Here is a 27,100-nt window from a genome sequence, read left to right as displayed (position 1 = left end):
CTAACAACCCTCGGTGACCTTGATCAAGATCGAGGTCGACTTGCCATGGCGACGATTGGATTTTAGATACACGACATGATTACTGACCTAAGACCTTAAGCAACAAGTGCATCCCATGCTTTATTTAATTACAACAACCACCACACATTTTTAGTGTCTCAAGGGCTAGTATACTTCCTCCTTGCCATCCAATAGCTTTCATTAACAATGGAACCACCTATAAGGGTGGGGTGGGGTCGTACCCATACACGATCACAACCGCTTATTCCATCTTATTTCATATATATATATATATATATATATATATATATATATATATATATATTATGATTATACAATTACAAACACAAGTAGCTCACCTGTTTGCATTCGAGTTTGGAAAGTACCATAACAAAGTCTAACTAACTATGAATATTATGAAACTAAATCAAACCAAAAGTTACAAACTGATAAACAAAGTCAACCAAGTTAAGATTAAGATGATGGGATCTAAAATGCCATACCAATTTGGGAAAAGCATCCAGTGCCTGGATAACCATAAAGGGTAGGAAGGTAAAATCAGTTGTAAAAAAAAGAATAATAATGTAAATTCATTGGTAAAAGGGTAAGAAAGTAAACTCACTTGTAGAAGGGGATAAATCAATACTTGTCCCAATTCCCACTCTAGAATTCCCAACTTCTTCATGTGTAGTTGCTAATTAGGTGACGTGCCAACCGAAATCCTATGTGGCATCAGTTGTTCTCCAGCCTCAACCGTATCCAACATTAACTGTCAATCCAACACACAACCATCAATAAAATAACAGGTACAGATACAGATAAAGGTAAAGGGTTAACTAATATTCTTATGGAGTTACCTTCTAATCTTTGAAATCAAATCTGAAGAGGAAATGAGTGTAGGAAAACTCCTTAGAAGCAACTGCATTAGTAGCTGGAGCAATCCTTGGTGCTATAAGAAACAATATAAATAAGTGATTTATGAATTGATAGAAGAAGGTTTTTGAAGAAACGTTATTTGTTGAAAACTTACAAACTAAATGATCTTCTTTATCATTGACTTTTAATTCTGCACGACCATCTTTAACAAGATGTTCTATTCAGGACTAAAGTTTCAAGCTTTATAGTTTTGTTCCTTCTCAAGAAATCAAACATGGTTGACATGTTCTTATCAGTGTTTGTTTTCCCTTCTGTAACACTTGAAGCAAGCTACAAAAATCCAATAGAAAGTATACGTGTTTATATGATGCATAAATGTAAATTAAGTCTCAAACTGTAAGCATAATTACCTCTTTAGGGCGAGCTTTTTTAGTTAATCTTGCATGCTTTCTATGCTTTACAACCTTTCATTGCTTGATTTTAGAGTTCATTGGCCCAATCCTTCAATACACAAACATAAGTTTAGAGATAAAGTGTGTGTGTGTGTGTGTGTGTGTGAGAGAGAGAGAGAGAGAGAGAGAAATTGGTGCTTACATTCTGCAACATCCAAGAAAAAGAAGACATGATTCCAAAGGTCTAGGAAATATAAAATGAAAAAAAAACATATAAATATTGATACACCTATGGCACTCCCACTAGATATTTCACAAGATTCTTGTAGACACTTGTTGCAGAACCAATCAAGACATAAAAAAAACATGGATTATGAAAAAAGAATATTATTATTTATTATTTTATTACCTTTCCATTTGTTGATTCCAAAGAAGGGCATATCTGTCACGTATGGTACCACCTGAATTTACCAAAGCATCAACTTCTGATTGCTTATTTCTTTCAGACCTTTCTCATTGTTGTCTGATTAATGTTCCTCTGAAATCTTGTGGCATGTACTGCATCCACATCATCAATGTCTTCTGGTGTAGATTATTTTTGAAGCTGCCAACAACAACAAAAACACAAAAACTAAAAGGTGAGATGGGATTTACAAATAAATAAATAAATAAAAGAATTAGTATCTCACAGATTTTGGCCAATGAGAGCTCTGAAGAAAGAAAAGAAAAGAAATAAAAAGACTATTGTTTTATGAATTAAGATAAGAATCTTACTTCACACATTTGATGGAGTTTTGTGCTTTGTCTTCCAATAAGAACAACACAATATCAAATTGTGGTGTCATTTCTAGCACGTGAGTAGCCTTTTGGATCACAACCAACCTCCATAGATGTAACACTTCTTAATTGGGGAAGCACTAATGAAAAAATAAATAATTAAATATAATATTAGGTGTGAAAAATAACAAAAATGATTTATGCACCTTGATGTTTATTTTGTTCCATGACATTAATAAGTCTTGAATTATTGATTGAGCCAAGTTAGACTACAGGTTTGACATCGGGGTCTCTTAGAATAACAATAGAAGGAGCTTCTTCCATACTAAATCTGCAATTATTATTATATATATTTTAAATTAATCACTAATTTAAACAGTTGTTGAGGAGATAGTTTATGGAAATTACCAAAGCGTCCCTAGAGTAGTAAGAAATGCGAGTTAAGCTTAGTATGGTTGTTGCAAACCAATCAGTAACAACATACAACTTCAGCCTTCCCCTTTAAGTTCAATCTCGAAGAGCATACATAAAAGAATAAATGAAGAATTTCAAAATATTGGAAGAACTGGAGAAAAGGGTATGATTGAGTTACCTCATGTAATAGTCAAAGTTAGCAGGAAAATCAATTTTAGTCATAAATAGATCATCAAATCCCCCTTCTTTGCATTTATCAATACATTTGAGTGCCAAAGGAGCCTCCTCTTGAAGCTGAAACTCATAGAAGATGTCTATTTTAAATGGTCAAACAGAATATAATGGTCTAATCGCTAGAGAGAAAGACCTTTGTGCCATAGACAATACCACCCCTAGAGAAATGGTGAAAGCAAGCCATATTCACCTCGTCTTCTGCACTGGGAAGCACACTCACCACTTCCATATTTGAAACTCTATATACTTACAACATTCAAAACCTCAACCTTTTTTATTTTTTTTCAACACAGTTATTTATAAAAATACTGACACCCTATTATTTACCTTCAAATTTGTGTAAATGGATAAAGATGCGTCTCCATTGATATCAATGCTTTTCAGAAGAAAGCTATGACGCCTCCCCATAAGCAAGCAACATGTGCTCAGAAGTTGGTGAAAACTGCACCATCAAATCATCAATCAACATTGTAAGAAGTTCCTAAAGTTGATGATCAAAGATGTGAGGAAAAATCAAATGAAGAGTGGTCAGATGATGAGTACACGAAACATAAAACTGCTTTTAATCCATGGTATTGTATTCCTTCTATTCTTGATTGTCCAGAACCTATTCTTGAACCTGGACCATTTCACGGTTTAGATCTGAATGATAAATTAATTGTCAATAAAACCTATAACACAAAAAAGAGCTAGAGTTTGCTGTTAAATCGAAAGTTGTTAGAGAAAAGTTTCAGATAAAGGTTGAAAAATCTTCAAAATCTCAATACCAGGTTATTTGTATGCAAGAAAACTATCATTGGCGTTTATACTCATCTCTCATTAAAGGAACATAAATGTTTAAAATTAAGATGTTTAATGACGAGCATACATGTTCTTCATTGCTTATACACCCAAATCATAGGCAAGCAAATAGCGAAGTTGTGGGAACCATAATACATGACATTATGGGTCAAGGAAGTTTGAGAGTTTGGAAGCCTAAAGATATAATTAGAGATATGAATGCTTTGCTACAAATAAATATGAGTTATTCACAAGCGTGGCATGCTAGAGAATTTTCTCTGGGATTGATGATAGGGACCCCCGAAGAAAGTTTCTCTAAACTTCCAGTTTATTTTCACAATATGAAGAAACATAATCCTGGTACTGTGGCGTACATAAAAACTGATTCGGATGATCGTTTTGAGTATTATTTTTTCTCTATTGTATGCGCGGTAATATATTTTTAAATATATTTGTTATTTTCTTAAATCTTTATAAACAAATTATATTGTTGATATATTAATGGTTTTTATATTCTTGTTGCAGATACGTGCTTTCAGAGAGTGTTGTAGAAAAATTATTATTGTGGATGATGCTCATTTGAATAGAAAGTATAAAGGCATCATCTTGCATGCAGTGGCCATGGATGGCAACAATCAGATATTGCCTATTGGGTATGGAATTTGCCCAAAAGAGACTAAGGATTCTTGGACATGGTTTCTTGAAAAACTACATGAATGCATTGGTGATGTGGAAGGTCTGACAATGGTCAAAGATAGGGGAACCGCAATTACTATAAGTATTCAAAATGTTTTTCCAAATGCTCAACATGGATTGTGTGTTTTTCATCTAATAGGAAACATAGTCCACACCTTTGAAAAAAACCAAAAAAAATAGCAATTTTGTTTTGGAAGCTGGTAAGAGTTTACAAAACCATTGAGTTTGAATTCTATTGAGGGGAGACTTCGTAATATAAAAGATAATATAGCGACATATCTCAGTCAAATTCTACGTGAGAAATGGACCAGAGCGTATTGCCCTACCACGAGGTATGATTATATGACCTCAAATAGTGCTGGGTCCATGAATGATGTATCAAATAAAGCAAGGAAGTTTCATATATTACCACTTATTGAGTTCGTTTACGCACTTATGCAGAAATGGTTTAACAAACGGTGGATGGTTGCAGGTATGATTATGTTTATTTTTCAATTATATGATAAATGTCATATATAATAATATATGTTTGTTTTAACAGAAAAAGTACAATAATACTTACGAAGTGGGCTGAAGATATGGTTAAAAAAATAAAGAGGGGATTCAAGGATGGTCGGTATCCGGTGTTGACAATAAAACATATCAAGTGCATGACTTCAAAAGTGGTGGCATAAGGAATTTGAGGGAAAAGACTTGTTCTTGCAGATATTGACAAATAACTGGTTTGCCATGTGGTCATGTGATAATGGTTTTAACGCACTTGAAAATTGATCACTGTGGGCATATGGCTATAGATGCTTATAAAATTGAAACATATCGAAGAACGTATGAGCAGGACGTATACCCTCTTGATTGGGAGGTTCTGGATGACCTTGTGGTTGTTAACCCTCCTGTGATGGAAATACGTCAAGCCAGTAGACCAAAAAAAAACCAATCGTATTCCCTCTCAAAGTGAGGAACCAAAAATAAGAAGGTGTAGTAGATGTCATAACACAACTCATAATGCAAGGACGTTTAAGGAAATCGTTCCAAATAACCAAAGTAAAAGTAAAAAACGTACTAGCGCGTCAGGGAGTATGACAAAAGGGAAAGAAGAGGAACTGACGCAAGCGACCAAAAACCAATGGTAGCATGAGCCATAGAACCAGTGGACGCAACATACTAAACAACAACGGTAACAACAGCCAGACAACCAATGGACACAACAGACTGAACATCAATGACAGCAACAACCAGACACCAATGGACACAAGAGATCGAACATCAATGGCAGCAACAGCCAAACAACCAATGGACAAAACAGACAGAACATCAATGGCAGCAGGAGCCACATAACCAATGGATGCAAGGGATCGAATACCGACCGCAGGAATAGCCACAAAACCAATGGCAGGGTTGCACCGAGTAGCAATGGCAGCAACAATCAGATAACCAATGGATGCAAGAGACAATAAACCTAGGGACACAAGCAACAGAAAACCCATAGACATAATATGAAAACAAATCAAAGTTTTTGTGGTTCGATTTGAATGAATGAAGTTTATTTCATAGTATGTTTAGTATGAATGTTGTATGTTTATGTTTTCTAAAGTATGTTTTGTAACCTATAAAAAACATAGAATATTTGTATAATTTTAATTAGGTTATTTATATGCACCAGTTTGTATTACGTTATTTATATGTATTTGGTTTGTATTAGATTATTTACGAAACCAGTTGAGTTAACTTCAACTTTATTCCATATAACATAAAATACAAAAGAGTAAAAATACATGGAAAACATACATCAGTAGCAAAGGTATTACATAAAACATTTCATTATTATTAACTTTTTTTGTCAAAATTTTTACATAATAATCTCATAAGGTATTAGTGTATTTAAAAAAAATAGTATTAATAAACGAAAATGAATGCAAAAAAACGAAAAACTAAAAGAAATTTAAAAAAATCAAAAAACAAAGATTCCGCAAAGCTGTAGAGAAGAGGGTGCTTTGCGGATCCTTTGGTCATTTTTCAAAATCTGTTTTTTCTTGGTTATTTTCTTCAAATCACCTCCCCTTTTTGGTCATTTCTCGAATTTTCTCTAATTTTATTTGTGGTTTAATTAGAAAAATATAAAAATATAAGAGAATATAATTACATATATATATATATTTGTTTGAAATTTAGTTAAAAAAGAGAAAATTAATTTTATCCAATCACTCAATGATCATACAACTCTTTCATTCAACCCTCCTCCATATCATCACCCACACTTCATTCAACCTATATTTAATTCTAATCACCATCTATTCAACTCCTATTGAACCCCTATTGTGGATGCCCTAAGGTGTAACTGACTCCAATTGATAGAAAATGTGCATCATTGCATATCTTTGAGACTGACGTTATTTTACCACTACATCCATGTAGTTTATTTCCTCGATGCTCTAGTGATCATCCCCATGGGATCCATGGGAAAGTATTAAATTATTATATATTGAATGATAATGAGAAAAATATATTAACGGGGAAATGCTTTGATTGCATGCTATCATAGCAATACCTAATTATACATTTCAAAGTTTTCATATTTTCTCTCTTTCATTCTTCCTTGTGCCTCACTGCTTTACCCTAGCCGCCACCTCTTGTCTCGTTTGCCATCCTTATTCTTTTTTTTAAGGGGCCTGATTCTTCCACGGAGTACTTTTTGGAGTACTTTTATGCAACCACTGGAAAAAAATTATAAAGACACTTATGCCCCTAGTTACAAATAAATGCTATTAAATTGAAAAGATTACAGTTGTCAAATTGTCCCCAATTTTGTTGACATCCCCATGAGCATCATCAACGAGGATCTTGTCTAAACAAAATACACAAAATATTAATTATTGCTTTGGTGGCGCCGGAAAGGGCAGCAAGGTGAAGGAATTCATCGTAAAATACCATAGGTAAGGATTAAGATGTAAAGACCCCACAGTGGGCTTAGTTTCAACAGCGACGATAGCTTTATTCTCCACCGGTGAGGAATTCGCTGAAAAACATCGTTGGTAAGTAGAGCCACGGTGGCTTAGTTTCTTCTCCTCCACCAGTGAAGGAATTCGCCGGAAAACACCATTAGCCTAGGTTCTTAGTCGAGTTTGACTGAGTTTACATCTTCCCCGTTACAACGATTTGGGTTTATTTGAACCAACGAAAGACGTTGATTCCACACTTGTTCATCAATTTCCGGATCATCTTTTGTTAAGTAATTCATCCAATTGTTCAGAAAGTGTTTATCCAGTGAATACAACAAAAATCTTCAAAAATCACAATTCTAATAATTAACATTTAGCTTATGAAAATGAAATTGGGCAAGTTTTCTGGAACACTTTGATGAGAAAGTGTCGTATACTTAGAGAATGTGAAATTAATATCAGAAACAATTTTGAAATTAATATCCCTTCAATATCTCTAAATATTATTAAAAGAGAACATTTAATTCTAAACTGAAGAAATCAGGACCATTGATTGCATTTCAATCATATATTTTCCACCATTGGATTATTTGATGACATCATCTTTGTCAACCCATTTATTTTTGTCAATAGATTTTATAAAACGTATATTACGTTTTAAATTAGAATTCCGTTAATCACACTTAAATCTCACCAAAAATAAAATGAATTAAATTAAGAATTCTATTAATGACAATTAAATATCACCAAAAATAAAATGAATTAAATTAGGAATTCTATTAATGACAATTATATCTCACAAAAAATAAAATACAAAAATACCCCGCCTCCCTCAATTCTTTACATAATATATTTAACCTAAGTTTTGTAGTGGAGAAGAAAATGGAGGAAAACATGTTGTTTTGATTTTTACTTAACGATTTAGATTTGTAGTCGACCGACTGGAATTATAAATACATCAGATAAAGGTAAGAAAACAAGTAACTCAAATTTCACTTGACAACTTTTTAGTCATATCATATATGTTTATTTCTTGATAACTAATATTTGTACTATTTATCGATATTTATGCTAAAGTTGTGACAACATGAAAATGATTGTTACTCAAGTTGCTTGATTTTTTTTAGATTTCTTGTAGGTCGAAATTGGAGTTGACAAACAACAGAAATGGTCAAATTCATCTGGGTTCTTGTGAACGTAAGTAAAATATATTTTGATTTTTATGTTATGAGGATGTCAAATTTTATGGTTTGAAAATTAATTGTCACATTTGTGTTATTTAGAAATTTGAATCGGATCTTTCTATGGGATTCCCCATTTTTTTCATACTTTTGACGAATTGTTCAATAAGTTGAGCAATCAAATTATAAACGATAGACTCATACACAATGTATGTTATATCCTTTGGTTTTGGTTGTTAAAATCACAAATTTGTTTTTTTTTTCGTTTTTTTTGATGTGTTAGGATTTGAGACCTTGATTTGGATACTTGGAAATTTTGGTTGGTCTACCTGTCTACTACATGTTCAATGAAATGCTTAAGGGAACAATATTGGGATAAACTTGCGGCCCGGTTTAAATTACTTTAAAAATATATTGGTTTAAATTACTTTAAAAATATACTTGTCGGTTTTTGTTATCCTTCACGGTTTAAATTTGTATGTTTCTCCTTAAAGTTTCATGTTTCATCCCTAATAGTTATTTGTTTATGTTTTAGCTATAATGCCTTCTTTGACTCTGATCACATTGGTTAGTTTCTCATACTAAGTTGTATTTGAAAATTATATTTAATTGCAAGTTATTAACTATTTAATACCCCAATAATCTCTAATATTTGTATAAGATGGTGACAATTATTATTTTTTATTGCAGCTTCTCTTCATATTGATTATCGGATGTGGTTTGAGTTATGAAATGTTGCGACTGAGGGGATTCCACATTGTGGGACATTGAAATTCATTACAGAAGGAGACATGATTTATATACCTTATTGGGTATTGATGGAAACGTTTAATTTTTGCTCATGTAGATCGATAAATATTTTACAATATGTTCTTTTAACCTTATATTAGGACATTTTTTGGAAAAAAAATTGCTTTTAATATTAAACTTTGAAAAAAAAAAGTTCATACATAGCATCATACTATTAAAAAATGACTTTTTTGGATTATTTTTAGTTGATATGGAAAGTTAAATTTTTTGTATATTGAAGCTCATTTAAACGATTGTTTTCTGGAAAAAAAAATCATTAATAGCATTAAACTTTGCAAAAAAGTTCATAAATAGCATCGTAGTTTCAAAAAATGACTTTTCCGTATTCTTTTTGGCTAATCTAGAAAAAAAATTCTACATTAGAGCTAATTAATAGGATTTTTTTGAAAACATTTTATTAATGGAAAGTACATTTTCATTTTCTTTCGCGTAATAGACCATTTATGTAAGAAAAACATTTCAAATATGGACCATTTGTGTACTTTTGTTCACATGTGAGCCATTTATGTAATATATAAATTTAATTGTTAATTAGTAGGTCATTAATATAACAATTTTCTAGAGAAAATTTGTTTTTAGTATTGAAATTTTCAAAAAAAAAAAGTAGAATGATAACAATATATTAAATTATTTTGTATTTATCATATATATATATATATATATATATATATATATATATATATATATATATATAAAGTTATATTATAACATAAGTTTTTAAATAAGACATAACGGGATTATCACCTTATAAAAATAAAAATAAGATAGCAACCAATTAATTGATTCTTTATTTCAATATTTCATTATTATCTTTAAACGATTAATTATGCTCTAAAGTTTTGTTATACGAAAATTTTGTCAGATATATAAAAGTAATCATGTTTTAATTTTTCAAATTATAAAAGTAATCATGGTTTATGTTTTTCATATATGAAAATCATATTACGAAAAAGAGTGTTAGCATCTATCCGTTTTAAAATAAATTTCACATATTATTTTAGTTTTAAACAGATATTTTGACAAAATAACTATTTTTTTAGGATTAATGTATACTTATATATGAATAAGAGATGATAAAAGAACAATATATTACGGTCTTCTTTAAAGTATAACATGTTCCTACTAAGAATATATGAAAATTTGCATTTATAAATAAGTCTCATTTTTTAACCAATTTGCTAATATTTATTGCAACACACCCTCCCTCGAAACCTTAAGCCCCTAAATAGTCGTCTGAAACTTATCATCAAAAGAAATTATTTAGTACCATTGCATCACTAATAGTCAAAATAAACTATCTAGAGATTTGGTCCAAGGTTTCCTCTATGTCCGCATGAAGATGACATGTTACCATTCAAGCTGATAAGAAAACAATTTCTAATCAAATTATGTTTCGCGATGGCAATCAAAAAAGCTTACGGAGAAACAATTCCAAATGTAGGTATTTATCTCCCAGAATCGGTTTCACGCATGGCCAACTTTATGTGGCATTGACTAGAGGGATATCGCGTGTCAATACAAAAGTATTAGTGAACTCTGACGAACAATTCAACGACAATGAAGTTTATACATCAAATATGGTCAACAAAGAGGATATCATTGCTCTGTAGGTATTTATCTTTAAGAATCGTTTGGAGGCAAGACCATTTTATATGGAGATGGCTTTAGACAAATTCTTCTAGCAATACAAAGAGGCAATTGTTTGGATACTGTGCATGCATCATATTCGTCCAAATTACGGCGTGATGTACAGTTTTACGTTTAACCGTAAACATGAGATTTATTTTTGTTGTATAACTAAGATTTGGATGAGGCAAAAGCATTTGATGAGTGGATTGTTAAAATTGGTGATGGTAATATTGGCGGCCCTAATAATGGTAAAGCTGAAATTGAATTTCCAGAAGACGTTGTTGTTCGCTCTATAGGTGACCATATTCATTCAATTGTATCCATCATTTATCTATCCTTTGAAAATCATCTTGATGATCAATCATATTTTCAAGATAAAGCTATTTTGGTCCCTACAAATGAAGAATATGATGCTACCAATGACTACATTTAGGATTGATGAAAGATGAAGGGAAAACATAGGAGTTCAAATTCTCTACGTGATACAGAGTTACCAGGTTTTTTTGAGGAATCAATTTACTCTTTAGTTATGTTGAATGATTTTAAGGCATCTAGAATTTCCAACCATAAACTTACACTAAAAATAGGTGTTCCAGTCATATTACTTTGTAATATCGACCAAACCAAAAGACTATGGAATTGTACTAGATTATAGATTGTTAGGCTTGGAAGAAACGTCATTGAAGCCTGAATCATATATGATAGATTCTTTATGGAGACTACTTATATACCTTGCATGAATTTAACTCCGTCTAATGAAATAATCTCATTCTGTTTTCAGCGGAGGCAATTCCCTATAGTAGTTTATTTTGTTATGGCCACTAACAAAAGTCAATGACAATAATTATAAAATGTTGGATTATACTTGCATAAGCTTGTCTTCACTCATTTTCAGTTATATATTTTTTGTTTCTCGCGTCACAAGTTAAAAGGGATTGAAGGTACTCATATATTACGAGGAAGGTTGTCCAACTAATAAAACAAAAAGTTATGTTTACAAAGAGATCCTTCAACTATTTAGATATTCAAGTGTTTCTTTTTTTTTTTTTTCAAACATTTAAATGTTAGCAATAATGCTAAGTCTGTTTATGTTACTTTATTTTTTTATAGTGCCAACTTTTTTATACATTTTTATATGTTCTCCGCGTTTTACGCGGGGTCATCATCTAGTTTATTAATTAAATAGAAGGGTATAAATGTCAATATATAGTTATTTTCAGTGGAGAAATAAAAACTATCGATGCGCAAGACATTCCATTTTCAACCTAATTTATTTTACCACTGATTCTTTAAATTATGGCTACAAAAAACATAGCCTTACAAAAATCATAGCATACTAGACCTGGAATTGGAATAATGATGCCTCGCGAGAACTTTTCGAAACTCATGACCCCCAGTTTCAGTTTCTATGCATCAGTTAAACATAAAACATAAAACATAAAACTAGGAAATCACATATTCCATTAAAATATAATTTAGCAAGATGCCAAGATATAAAACAAAAGTCAAACTCCAACTTTTTGACAGATCATATAGTTAATCTACTTTTGTTGGGTCATTTTTGTTCCGATTTGTCTTCTATCGTTTATCTAACTGCTTCTAACAGGGAATGAGCATTCCCCACATGACGAAAATCTAGTTCATCTCTAGTTATAAACGCTCTAAACTCCCTTACCTCTTCATTGACGTTGTAATGTAGTTTTATTCCTCTAAATAAAGCCGCCGCCCCCCCATGAAATTCTTTCACTTCTACTTTACGACCACTCGTGGCTGACAAAGATATACCTCGCCCCCATATAGAAGTCTCGTAAGGCACTTGTTGATCGAAGAACTTGTTGTCTATTTGAGGCAACTTGATCTTACACTTGTATGCTGGTACTTCTTCCTGTTCAGAGAGGACGACTTCGTAACCAACGTCGTTAGGGCCATAAAGGACTGGCCACGTCATCTTGGCCATATCGATGTAGTGATATTCATTAGCCTGGCAGGGTTTAGAGAATTGCCTGGCTTTGATATGATAATCTGACAGGCTGACAATGGATGTCAACAGCCAAGCATTAGGGGCTCCTACTCGGAAGCCTCCTCTGACTACATGTCGACCCATTTCTTTATCCAACTTTCCTTTAAGAGTAAAAGGGGAGTTATATGGGAAAGGGTTAAGTGGCAAGAGCAGTGTCGGGACCCCTGCCAAGGTAGTCCAGGGAGCAGAGATATAAAGGGTGTCATTTACAACGTGTGTCTCAAACGTCTCTATATCATCATCTTTGTCATTGAGCGTCGGGATTCTTCGGTCAGTATTGTAGCCGTCGAAATCATGTTGAATTTCTACGAACACGCCACTCATACCTGGAAGTGGCACAGGACTGTGGATGGCTTCAGCTGCTGCAGCCGAGATCATGTTGAATCTGGTATAAAATTTTTTGGATATGAAGAGAAGAGGTCTTTAGGGTCATCTTCAGTTGCCATGCGGACAGACCTAACAGCGAGTCCTGTTTGTATGGCTTGTACAACGACCATCGCCATTAGGTGTATCGTCTCCAGTTTGTTGCTGATATACGACCATTAGTTGAGCGCCCGTTGGTTACCATATCCTGCAACTCCTTCATTTAGGAAGGTGTACCTCCCACGGATTGAGGAGAAAGCAGGGAGTGACACCCGCCAGTCGTAACTCAACCAGATTTGACCGTCTGCGGTTTGTGGAACCATTTGATACATCAGCGACGTCACAATATGCAGTGCCACCGAGAATTGGTCGTACAGCCTGTTATTGTTGACGTAGCTGATCAACTATTCTAATCATTTCTGGGTAATTAGCGACGTCAGAACCCGCAGGCCAGATGTTTTTTTCCCATTTCGAATCGGTTGTCGTGCGCATGCCATAGTTAGGGTCGATACGAATCTTACCATCAGTAAACTCCGGTAGCTTGTTGTCAATGTCACCGGACGTCTCGATAGCCTTGGTGATGAGTGCATACCCCAGGGCGTTGACAAGCAATGTAGTATGGTTGTCACTCCAAGACCGTGAACACATCGTCAGCTGATCAGTTTGCATGTAACCCATCGTCAAGACTGTTTTGCAGATGCTTTTGACATCGAGGTTGCCTTGAGTTGTGATGTAACGATCGCAGATACCATCATAACTTGATGTGTTGGAGTTGATGCCAGCTGTAGTACGACCAAGCATGGTCATCGGCTGGACTGAGAAGAATGCCTTGTGTTGAGACAGATGAGGGACCTTGGTCCCAAAGAGGCCTTCCATGTAAGTGTGGTTGATCATTCCAGGCTCAAGCTGGACGAACGGGAGGCCAGGAGCATGGAAATTTTTGAAGAACTTCTTCACGAACGTGTCCATTGCTATTACACGGAGAGAGAGAGAGAGAGAGAGAGAGAGAGAGAGAGAGAGAGAGTTTAAATTAACTTTGGGTTTGCCCTTTAATAAACATATAACTATATGAAACGGTCATAATTAAACTTATTACTAGTAGTTGGGTGTGGCAATGAAGCGGCACAAGATATTGAACCGGCAAACTTTCAAAAACAATTACACCGTTCCTACAGTTAAGCTTGAATTGAATTTTCATTTTCAAAACCATTCCTTTTCTTATTTGTTTGGTTTAATGAATCGTCTCGACTTTCATTAAGCCTTTTAATGTCTCATACTTATCCTTACCCTACCCTTTAAGGATTACTATTTACTTTTTTTCTATAAATAACCATAATCATTTGACAATAATTTACTTTTTAGTGTAATTATTAATTAATTATTATCATGTAATCTCATTAACATTAAAACTATAATCATTATATTTGTTTCTTTTATTTTAATATATATTATTTTTTTATAAAAAAAATCTTATTTTTTGATTACTTTTTTTTTATTCAATTAACTTTGTTTCAATGATTTAAAAATATTTTAATCTTTTCCGGTTTAGTTTGAAGACATTGTTTAATGTTGCATTTAGGATGATATTTGGTATTTTAAAATCACAAAATTTAAAATTTGACGCCGTCGATATCTGTGCTAGTGTTGAACCGGTACCTATAAAGCGATAATAATAGTTCAGTTCAGCAGAGTCAACATATGTGTTAGTATAACTTTTTTTTGGAACCGGCAAATAATATATAGAAAAGAGGCCAATTAGCAAGAAACTATAGGCCAAAAGTCCAAAAGTACAAACTGCAGACAAGAAATATTTACATACAATAGGAAGGACTAGAGCACCAATCAATCCAATTATAAGAACAATTAACTCTCCTATGTTTAATCCATGAAAACACCATGGATTGAATGTTCCCCGCCAGTTGGTTGGGTGATATCTGAATCTTATTAAAGACAAAATTGCATCTTGCTCTCCAAATTAGCCATGCAGTACCATAGCAAATGCTAATTAGGTTTCTCCTTTTCTTTAAGCATCTTCCCCATGTAGAGCAGAACCTCACCACGTCACTTATATTCCCAAATTGAGGATGAGGAATGCCAAACCACCTGAACATCTCCTCCCATACCTTTGCTGTCATCGGGCACTTGATCAAAGCATGATCAGTATCTTCTCTTTCCAGATCACAATAGTTGCACATAACTGAGTTGAAGTTGATTCCTCTCTTTTGGAGAGCACACGCAGTTGGGATACCATTTAACACCGCCCTCCAAATGAAACACCGTACCTTAGTCGGAACCTCCGGAATCCAATCGATCTTCCCTCCTTCAATACTCGAGCCCACCGTATCTATCAGTTCCCTTACCACATTGACGTGGTAAACCCCATCCCCAGAGATGCTACATACCCACCTGTCTGGTTGGGAGTTTGGTAGAAATGATCCCACTTTGAGAGCCAACTCAGCAAGTTCACATGCTTGAGAGCTAGAGGATGGACTCGATTTCCATTCCCATGTTATTCCCCCGGTGTTTATCCTGTCCCTTATTTTGCACTTTTTAGTTTTCTCTAGCTTGTACAATTCTGGGAACATTGATTTTAAATTTTCGCTGTCCAGCCATTTATCTAACCAGAACAACGTGCAATCACCTTTACCCACCTGCTTTTTGATTACTTCATCAAAATTGATTCCAGCTTTTGAGAACTCGCTTTTTACCCCTGCTATATTGTTCCAAACACCCGGAATGGACTTTTTTGAGATACAGTCAGCAGCTTTATTCTTGAGATTATGGATACCCATAAGACTCCCTCCATAGACTTGCACCCTTACTGCGCAACCGCCACCACCATTTGCCGATTAGTGCTAGATTCAAAGCTTTAAGTGAACCCATCCCCAGACCGCCGGTTACTCTAGGAGACACCACCTTTTGCCAAGAAACCCAATTGATTTTCCTCTTCCCATCATTATTCATACCCCATAAGAATTTCCTTCTAATCCCTTCCATAATATTTATGACTCCAAAGGGTGCAACAAACAGAGAGAAATAATATGTAGGTAGATTACCGAGAACCGCCTTACATAGAGTGAGACGTCCCCCCATTGAAAGTGTTTTTGACTTCCATAAGGATAGTTTGGCATGGAATCTATCAATCACCGGACCCCAGTTTTTCTTTAACCTCATGTTCCCTCCTACCGGAACGCCAAGGTAGTTGAAGGGGAGTTTGGCCGATTCACATCCGAGGGGGGTGGCATACCGTGTAACCTCATGCATGTCTACCCCAACACCAATTACCCGTGATTTGTGGAAATTAACCTTAAGGCCAGAAGTTATGTGAAAGCACCTTAGAATTCTTGCGAGATTCCTTATATTTTCCTTATTCCATTTACCCACGAATAGGGCATCATCCGCATAGAATAAATGAGAAATAGATGTCTCAGAATGTGGGAGGGATATCCCAGTAAAAATGCCTTTCTCACAAGCTGTTTTTATTGCAATATTAAGCCCCTCCATGGCGATAATGAAAAGGAAAGGCGACAGTGGATCGCCCTGTCTAACTCCCCGTTCCATTCCGAACTCCTTTGTGGGTGACCCATTTACTAGCACAGATGCTCTTGCAGATCTTAAACAACCTTGAATCCAACCTCGCCATTTATCTCCAAATCCCAGTTGCATTTGAATCGAGTCAAGGTATTCCCAGTTGACTGAGTCAAATGCTTTGTCAAAGTCCACTTTGAAGAGCAACATTTTCTTTTTTGCTTTCTTACTCCATGAGCAAAGTTCATTTACAATCAGCGGACCATCCAGGATATTCCTTCCTTCAACAAAATCAATTTGCACCTCTCCAATACACTTGCCAATAACCTTTTTTAATCTGTGAGCCAAGGTTTTTGCAGTTATCTTGTATAAACAGCCAATAAGACTTATCGGTCTATAATCTCCAAGCGTGATCGGGTCCTTGATCTTTGGTATTAACGTAATGAAAGAATAGTTGCATCCTCTTCCAAGTCTCCCATAGTTTTCGAAGTATTTAACAGCATTTGTTACGTCATCCTGCATCTCCGCCCAGTACTTTTTAATGAATTGGAAAGAAAAACCATCAGGGCCCGGCGCCTTTTCGTTCCCGTATGCCCATACAACACGTCTGATTTCTTCCCTGGTGAATGGAGCTTCCAGCTGGGTTTTGTCAATTGCATCCAGCGGGTTGAATTTATTGCTGAGTAGCTTTGGTCTCGACGGCCATTTCTCCAGGAACTTTCTTTGGTAAAATGTGAAAGCTTCTTATTTAATAGTCTCTGCATCTGTGGTCCAAGATCCATTGATCTGCAGCCCCATTATTCTGCTCTTTCTAAGCTTGTTATTCACATATCCATGGAAGAAAGATGTATTCTCATCACCGTCTATCACCCACTTTATTCTGGATTTTTGTTTCAAATCCAAAGTCGATAATTTCTCCATTTCAATTATTTTCTGTATTCCAGATCGTCGGTCATTCATCTCCAATTCACTAAGTTGTCGCCTCTCCGCCAAACAATCAATATCGTGCACCTGATGTTTGATTCTCTTCAACTCAACTGTCTCCTTGGGGTATTCGTTTGCTCTCCATTTTTTAAGTTCATTCTTCAAGAATTTGAGCTTTGCCATCAGATAGTAATCCGGGGTACCATACCCCTTAAAATTGAGCCGGGCACTGACAAAAACATTATCAAAGCCTTCCTTCTTCATCCATGAGTTGAAAAATCGGAATGGGGGTTTTCCAAAGTCAGATGCAGCAATTTTTAATACAATAGGGTTGTGATCAGATACCTCCCTTGGGAGTGCAGTAATAGATACTGAGGGGAAGACGTTTAAAAAATTATTACAAACCAAGAAGCGGTCAAGTTTACTTAATTTGATATCATTTCGGCAACAGAAGGTATAACGCAAACCACCCATTCGAATATCATTGAGGCCTGCTTCCCTGATGAACTATTGAAATGAAAAGCAGACTGAGGGCAAAAATGCGAATTATAGCGTTCGTCCATACGCCTAACAGAATTGAAATCACCAAACACCACCCAAGTACCTCCTTTATTCCTTTTTATCTCTAATAATTCTTCCCAAAGCTTTCTTTTCTCTGTGATAGATTGTGGCCCATATACATTGACTAAGATAGTGTCCCCTTGAATTCCTTCCCATCTAGTGTCCCCTTGAATTCCTTCCCATCTCCCAATTGTTGCCAGTAGATATCTTGATTTTATGATCTCAGAGACTTTGAAGATCCTGCTGTCCCAAATGCTTACTAGACCACCAGACCTACCGTGGGATTGAATTGCCGAGTAGCTAAAGTCTATTGAGCCCCAACATCCTGCGACATCTATATCATTCACATTCACCAGTTGTGTCTCCTGTATCCCCACAAAGGAGGCACGATGCTGCGTCTTTAATCTCCTCACCCATTCGACCTTGTAGTCTTCGCCTATTCCACGCACATTAATGCTGATACAATTCATTGTGGTGCTGCAGCCTCGCCAATTTCACCCATTATTCCCTTTAAAATTGGGTCATTGGGGCTAATTTCGAACCCTAATGCATTCCCAATTTCTACCGTCTTTCTAATTTCAGTTGAAGAAGAGGAGCAATCATCAGACACGTTTTCATTCAGGTTTCCATGACTATCAGATGGAACTCTGTTAATGTCGATTGGAGCGTGATCGACTTCTTTGATCGCCGCCGTTTGGGAAGCCATGTTTGACGGGGGTGCGTCAAGGTTAAAGAGATCAGTCATCGGATTTATTGAAGGGATAAGGTCGTCTGGGTTCGTCGTGCTCTAATCTCCTCCTTTTCCCCAGTGAACTACATACTTCAGATGACTGGCGTATGCCTTTGTTTGATACAATAGGAGACTTAAACGGCCCAAAACAACCAATTGGGGGTAGCTCATAAGAAAGCCCATTTAGGTTTGGGTTTGATTCCATACCTGGGCCCGGGCACTTGTCCTTTGAGTTGTGGATTAGACCAGGGATGTTACCGTTATCCATTAATGCCTCCAAGATTCTAGGCGACGCTACGTATTCAGTCAACATGGAATCCCGCACCGTCATTTGTTCATCAGGTGTCCGTTGCACTTCTGCCGCCGTTTCGATTACCTCACTTCTGACCGTCGGTTGCCTGGTCGGAAATTCATCTCCGATCTCTATGTTTGTCGCTTTTCCACCTTCCGATTGAACCACATTCCTTCCCGTCTGTAATTCCGGAGATATCTCACCTTCTTCCTTCTCATCGTCTGGGTTCCCCATATACGTGTCCGATATCCCATCCTCTTCTTCATTCCCATATTCACTGTCTTCTTCGTCTCCCTCATCCTGTGTCTCATAGTAATCCTCCGACTTGTCAAATCGAAAAGGAAACCAGTCTTCGTCAAATTCGATGATACCAATTTTAAAGACCCTCCCGTCAATGACAACTTGTAATTCTTCATTTATTCTGGTTTTCCTTGAGGTGAGAATTCCAATCTTTGGGCACGACAGGTCCACCCTATTTGATAGATCTTCATATGGTGCTATTGTCTTCCCAAACCCTTCAATGATGCTTGCAAAGTTACGTTCCCCCCATAAGTATAGTGGAAGCCCAATAATTCTGATCCAGGCTACTCGTTCAACTTGCATATCAGTTTTGTCACTCCAATTCACCCACTTCAGAGTTTCTTTCCACTTGTTCTTGTTATTCAAGAAATCTTTAGCATCTACTGAGCTGTCAAAAAGAAAGAGAACCCTTAGCCCCCCAACATATTTTATCTCCAAATCTGTTTCACCATTATCTCGTAAGAGTTTTGGCAAATGCCCCAGATGGTCTAAGGTCAGTGCTTCCCCAATGAGTGATGTCTTATGCAGCCAGTGGTAAGTCTGATTGTCCCGTTGTAGTTGGATGGGTCTTGGTCCCGGTGGTGCCGGCGGAACGGATTAAACCGAGTTTTTCTCTGACATATGTGGGGGTCTAGTGACATCTACGAAGGTCCGATGATCCTTGAATGTATTCCATCTCCCAGTATTGTTCACTTGTATTGGCCTCCGGTTTACATTAGTTGTATTTGGGTTTGGGAGATCTTTCCTTTTGTGTCTCGCCAGGTTAACTTCCAACTTATTCCCTCTATATGTCATTCCATTAATCTTCTCTTCTAACTCCATGACATTTTTGACTTCACCAAACCGAACGAATACAAAATACTTCCCATTCTTTCCTTTCTTGTCTCCCATGTAAACATCTGTAACCCTCCCGAATCTCCCAAATGCCTCTTTGATTTCTCCTTTCTTGGCTTGTTCTGGAACATTGGTGACGAAGTAAGTTGTTTCCTGGATATGCTTTGGTCTTGCCGGTGCCTTTTTCTTTCTAACTTCCGTCCACTCCATCTGTAGTTGTGAAAAGCTAAAATATAGGTTATTTAAATCAAATATTAGATACCTCAAATATTAGATAACTTATTAAATAAAAACTATTAATAAAAACTAAGTATAACTTGTTTTACTTCAAAGAATATTTAAGTTAAAATAATATATATATATATATATATATATATATATATATATATATATATATATATATATATATAAACGAACTTGAATAACAATTTTGCATACTCAACATATGTTTTTTTTATTCCATTAATTAAGTTTTATTAGCCGTAATTTTTTTTTTTTGTATTGACAGACAATTTTTGTTTTGTACACCATACTGAACATATGTTTTTTGGCCGCATAACGTATAACGCAATTGTAATACCGTAACAATTAATATCCGTAATTAATAGGGAGAAACTTTGTTTTTGTTCCGATTTTATATAGTCATTCGAATTTATAACGTCTGGTTTATAAAATGTTGTTTGAAATTTATAATAATAATAACAATAATAATATTAATATTAAAATATAAAAAAAGTTTAACCGATTTTATATAACCGTTCGAATTTATAATGTCATCCGAATGTTAAAATTTTGTGCGAACTTTATAATAATAATAATAATAATAATAATAATAATAATAATAATAATAATAATAATACAACATAAAAAAAGAATTATATATATAAAGAAAAAAATATTTTTTACGGAAAACAATGTTACTTTCCACCAAAAAAAATAATGAAGGATATATGATTAATAAATTGAGGGTAGGAATAACAACTCCTTTAAAGGAATGTTTAACACTCCAAATCTTTATATGTTTAATGCAACAGGACAATATGTAAGTAATAGGAATAAAAAAAAAAGATACACAGTTACTCACTTACCCATCTTTCTAAGATGAATTTAGAAAAAAAAAAAAAAACATGTTTATTTTTCCATTAATTATCAAGTGATATCTTTATTTTATATGTAACCCTTACAGGTAAATAATGGGAAAATGAATTATAAGCCCAACGAAATTTCCAAATAGTTTAAAAAATCTCAATTATGTTTTGTCTGTTCAAAAAATCTAACGAACTTAACATTTTGTCTAAAAAAGCCCAACTAACTTACACTTCTCATTTAGGGTCAACCGACTAATGAAAGTCAATGAATGGCATAGCTTATGACATGTAATTAAATATCGGAAAATGACTTGTAAGACCAATGAAGTTTCAAAACCATTCAAAAAACCTCAATCATGTTTTGTTTGTTGAAAAAAACCTAACAAACTTATGTTTTTGTTCAATTTTCATTAGAGGCAACCAGATTCATTAGGTATACAACTAGTTGGCGAATGACATGACATTATATTTAATAACATGGAATAAACATATTAGAATTGCCCTTTATATATCGATTTAGAGCTTGGAGAAAAGAAAAACGAACGACGTCTGTGTTTGATCTCTTGTGATAGCTATTTCTTCTTCCTCTCAATTGTTGATGTCCAACTCAAGATCTACAAAGAATATATTTGATGATGCAAACTCTTGTGGATGTAGACGCCCTTCTCGGATTTAGACATCTAGAATGGAGGATCATCCAGAGATAATGTTTAGGGCTTGTTCAAACATATGGGTAAGTGTAATTAAAAGCTTTATCATGTCCGTTTTGATAAGTTTTTGTTTTTGAAAGAAACAAAACAAATAGATAGAATATTGACATGATAAAGCTTTCAATTACACTTACCCATCTGGTCGAACAAGTCTTGAACTTTGTTCGAACAAGCCCTGAACTTTTTTCTCTGGATGATCCTCCGTTCTAGATGTCCAAATCCAAGAAGGGCGTCCACATCCACAAGGGTTTTCATCATCAAATATCTTCTTTGTAGATCTTGAGTTGGACATCAACGATTGAGAGGAAGAATAAGAAGTAGTTATTACAAGAGATTGAACACATACGTCGTTTGCTTTTCTCTTTTCCAAGCCCTAAATCGATATATAAAGGGCAATTCTAATCTGTTTATTTCATGTCATTAAATATAATGTTTTTTTCAATTAGTTGTATACCTAATGAATATGGTTGCCTCTAATGAGAATTGAACAAAAGCGTAAGTTCGTTGGGTTTTTTTTCAACAAACAAAACATAATTAAGGTTTTTTGAACGGTTTTGAAACTTCATTGGTCTTACAAGTCATTTTCCGATATTTAATTACACGTTATGAGTCATGTCATTCGTTGACTTTTATTAGCAGGTTGACCCTAAATGAGAAGTGAACGAAAGTGTAAGTAATTGGGTTTTTTAGACAAAATGTTAAGTTAGTTGGGTTTTCTTGAACAGACAAAACATAATTGGGTTTTTTGAACGGTTTGAAAATTTCGTTGGGCTTATAAGTTATTTTCCCGGTAAATAATTACATGTGGTTCTAGCTAAAATGGATGGAAAAAAAACGTAACAGGTTAAAAGTTTAGTTCTATAAAAAAATATTTCCTTTTTCATACAATTTGAGTAGTTACATTGTTTTACATAAGTGAAAGTAGTTATTATCAAATATAGTCAAATTTTAAAAACCTCTACGTAGAGGAGATTGTGAATGATAATAGAATCAACTTCGGGTACATATGCCTCAAAATGAATGTTGTTCCCAGTTGTCCGATTTATCGGTTGTGGATCGTGGACATCCCCTGCACCCAGGAACTTTTTATAAATTGTCAATTTCATTTATCTTCTTATTGGTTCTCTTTACATCATATTGATTATTAAGGGAATTAATTCAAAGAGCTGCTGATTGTAATTATATAATGGTCAATTTCAATTAATTCAAACTTGTTTCCGTTACTAAGTGATACCCTATGCAAGCATATATATAAATTTCAACTAGAAAGGAGTCAAAATTGAGTTACTTATTTGCAAAGTAATGCATATATAATGAGTAGCTAAATCTACGACTACACACATCAAACAACTTAATTTGAGAGAAAAGTGACGAGCGGCAAGAGCATCAATAATAGATCGATGGAGAACGATTCAAGGATGGTGCCAAGAATTGAAGCAGTTGCAACAGGGAGGTCAATGGAAGGAATTATGGTGTGTTTAACACTTTTGATTGGTAGGAGAAAAAGGACGTTGTTGTTATCTTAGAGGTGTGATTAGGATAGAAGAAGAAATGGTTATCTAAACCACGTCGTTACCAAGGAAGTAATGGTCATAGTATAAAGCATGTTTGTATGGACATTTTCATGCCACATCAGATTTCATCTAATTAAAAATTGTTCATCTAAGCCTTTAGGTTCATAATGGCTTTTTATGCAAAATAATAATAACATGATAGTTTTTGACTTTTTATGTAAATTGCATTAAATAAAGTTATTCATCAAAAGGTCCTTCCATTAACTCGATATGAAATATAGATGCAACAATTCAACATGATGTACAACTTTTAATGCATAAAAAAAAATAGACTACAAGAGATAGATAAAAGCAACCCCTCACAGTGAGCTCATTAGATAAGAACACTTCTTGATTTCAATATTGTCTATATCTAGTTTCTCTTGTGGAAAATTGCACATTCCAATCTTGTCTGGCCCTTGGTCAGGCAACAAGTCACAAGGCTTAGGAACCACACCACTAGTCACCCCTTCAATATCACTACATGTCCATGGCACTTTTTTGGCCTTCACACGCATACCAATAGTCGCATTCGATATACAAATCCCCTTAAAACTATCCCCCGAGATCCCCTCCAATCGAGCCGCCATTGTCACGTTTTCCGCCACCACGTCCATGTAATTTATGTTCTGGATGATTGGAATAGCATTTGGGTCCCAGTGATCATCAGCATGAGAACCATAGTTTCCGGTGATCCAGAACACCCATTTCATGGTATGCAGGGTCATACCTTTTACATAAATGTCCTTTACGAATCCACCACGGCCGACCCCAGTCTTGATTCGGACTGCTGATTCGGTGTTGATGGCGACGATGTCCTCCGCCCTCACATCCTGAATCCCACCTGACATTTCACTTCCCAATGCAATGGCGGCACTGTAAGGCGAGATACATGTGAGCCGTCTGATGATCAAGTGATCTGTCGGCATGGCAAATGATATCCCGTACTCATCCCAACCACTCTTAACCGCCACACAATCGTCTCCGGAGACAATATATGTGTCTTCTATTCTCGTGTTTGAGCAAGAATCTAATAAATAATTCATTATAATTACTGAAAATTCGATCAACCCTCGAAATTAACAGAGGTAATTAAGACTAACCCGGGTTAATTCCATCGGTGTTGGGAGACTGAACTGGAGCCAAAATTGTAATCCCTTGTATAAGAATGTTGCTGCAATACAACAAACACATATAATAATATAAGCTTAATTATTTTGCAATGTAGGGGTCTAAAATATACATTGAATTGAAAATTATAATATTTCATATTGTTAACTGTCACACAACTCCCTTTAATGTACAAGAACAAGAAGACTTGCTAAAGGGCATTTTAGGAAATCCCACTATAAAATAATGATTACCTGCTATAAACGGGATGGACATTCCATGATGGAGAATTTAAAAACGTAAGATTGGAAATCTGGATGGTATCTGAATACATGATCTCAAGTAGATAGGGCCGAGTGTATTTCAATTTTTTCCCATGGAATTTTTGCCACCAAAGTAAACCTTGGCCGTCGATCGTGCCATTATCACCTATCAAACGTTCATGATTAAATCTCAAGGCATTTTTTATAATAGTAAGCTTGATGTCTAATTTGGTCATTTTAGATACCTGTGATAACGACATCAGTGAGATTTGTCCCAAATATGAGGCTAATGTACCTTCCCCCGGCTGCATCTCTTCCATGGCCGTAGGATGGCAGAGGATCAATCACTGGCCATCCATTTATATCCTGTTTATACATAATGTACAAGTAACTAAGCCAAGGGTACAAGTTGGACACATATCACTTACTTAGTAGTTACCAGTTACATTCTCGTTTCAAACCGACCATTCTTCTTGTAAAAGTAAGAAAAATAGGAAACTTTATAAGATAAAATACCTAAAATACCCTCCTAATAAGTAGAAAACTCACTATCATCACAGATTCACAACTTTAAACTTCAATTATATACTTCAAATAAGGCCAAATATATATCACATGATCAAAACAAGCCAAAAGTATTTTATTGGAGTTTGTAATTTCGGGGGATAAACTCTCACGTGACTAGATTGGACAAAAGTTATCTGTATTGATAAAAACTGTATGACTATTAAATTTGAGCATCTGAAAATTAAGGTTACTTTAATAATATGTACTTGTATATTCATAAGTTGATCACCATTTAATTGCAAAATACATGTTATATGTGTAATATTTCTACTGCTCTTTGTTCTATTAATTATCCTGACTATATTTACAATTTCTACCAATACAGATTTTGTATTCTTACTATGGCTGTAAATGTCAAACAAGCATATTTTTAATTCAGATTTTTCGAAAAAATAAATAAATAAACTCTTATATGTAAAATTGAAAATTTTATGTTTGACATTAAAAAGGTGAAATACCTGTGAAGCAAGAAGGGTGGCATCCTTGTGAAGAAAGAGAGTAAAATGGCTTGTAAGATTGAAGCTGCCGGTCAACCATTGACCAGCCGGGACATAGAGCTGAGCCCCACCGTCTGAGCCGTATTGGCTCAATGAATTCACTGCTTCCTGAAAGGCCCTTGTATTTAGCGTTTTTCCATCTCCAACCCCTCCAAATTCTACAATTGATGCACTGTGCCCCCTGCAGCTTATCGCTGTGTACTCTAATGACCCTTCTATTTTTCTTACTTTTCTGCCCTCAACTCCTCCCATACTTGCCACCACCATCACCACCACAAATAACAATATCATCTCTCTCATCTGTAAACGAAAAGAGATGTGAATAAATAGTGTAATAGCTCAAATAAAAAGGTTATTACCTTACTTATTATGGGCAAGAATGGTATTACTGTATTACACATTCATATAGCAAAGAAACGTAATTATGATTATGTTATGGGTCATGTTTATTTTAAAACAATAATGTTATATTAATAACACGTAAATCAACGAGCTCAAACACATTATGTTGAAAATCTTTCATTTTTGTTGCTACAATAGTGAGAATGAATTATGCATCTATAGTTGTATATTTAGTATTTACAATGAAATTTCACCTTCTATCAAAAACCAGTTTATGGTTTTATGTGCAGAATTAAGAGAAATAGTTGAGGCAGAAGTGCACTTACTTGAAGATGTAGATGGCTTCTTGTTTTGTGGCAACACTCCATAGTTAGCTTTTGAAGAATGTAATGTGAGATGTGTTTGGTGGGGTGTTGGAAAAGCATGAAGTCTTTCTGTGAGTATTTATAGGACAAAAACCCCAATATTATTGGCATGGGCATACTCACATGTATTTTCATTTATGCTAAAATGGAATTACTGTTAAATATAAAAACAACAATATATTTTTATTGATTTGGTATTATATTTTGTTTCTGTTTTTTTCTTGTTATAACATTATATTTTGAAAAATGTGTTTAATTATTACAATATCATTTGGATACAAGGCAATTTAATCATCTTTACGAGAACATACTAAAATTGCAATTTTAT

General features: G+C 34.8%; 2 protein-coding genes across 2 annotated transcripts; one reads left to right on the top strand and one right to left on the bottom strand.

Moving 5' to 3' along the window:
- The first annotated feature begins 3,637 nt into the window (after window positions 1–3,637).
- Window positions 3,638–4,743, top strand: LOC145063687 (uncharacterized). The gene is made up of 4 exons (XM_079011281.1): window positions 3,638–3,904; window positions 3,999–4,288; window positions 4,611–4,641; window positions 4,711–4,743. Exons 1-4 carry the CDS (start codon window positions 3,638–3,640, stop codon window positions 4,741–4,743), a joined length of 621 nt encoding a protein of 206 aa, XP_078867407.1.
- Window positions 4,744–23,826: 19,083 nt separating this feature from the next.
- LOC145061213 (putative polygalacturonase) lies at window positions 23,827–26,885 on the bottom strand. Its single transcript, XM_079008633.1, has 6 exons — window positions 26,734–26,885; window positions 26,027–26,365; window positions 25,247–25,367; window positions 24,993–25,167; window positions 24,732–24,802; window positions 23,827–24,658 (listed from the first exon to the last, which is right to left on the bottom strand). The coding sequence occupies exons 1-6, from the start codon at window positions 26,881–26,883 to the stop codon at window positions 23,949–23,951; spliced, it is 1,566 nt and encodes a 521-aa protein (XP_078864759.1). The 5' UTR covers window positions 26,884–26,885; the 3' UTR covers window positions 23,827–23,948.
- Between the last annotated feature and the right edge of the window lie 215 nt (window positions 26,886–27,100).

Source organism: Lactuca serriola, chromosome 7, assembly GCF_051521515.1.
Source record: "Lactuca serriola cultivar US96UC23 chromosome 7, Lser_US96UC23_V15, whole genome shotgun sequence".
NCBI classification, from domain to species: Eukaryota; Viridiplantae; Streptophyta; class Magnoliopsida; order Asterales; family Asteraceae; genus Lactuca; species Lactuca serriola.
The sequence above is the reverse complement of the archived record's forward strand: the minus strand, read 5'-3'. Positions and strand labels throughout refer to the sequence as shown.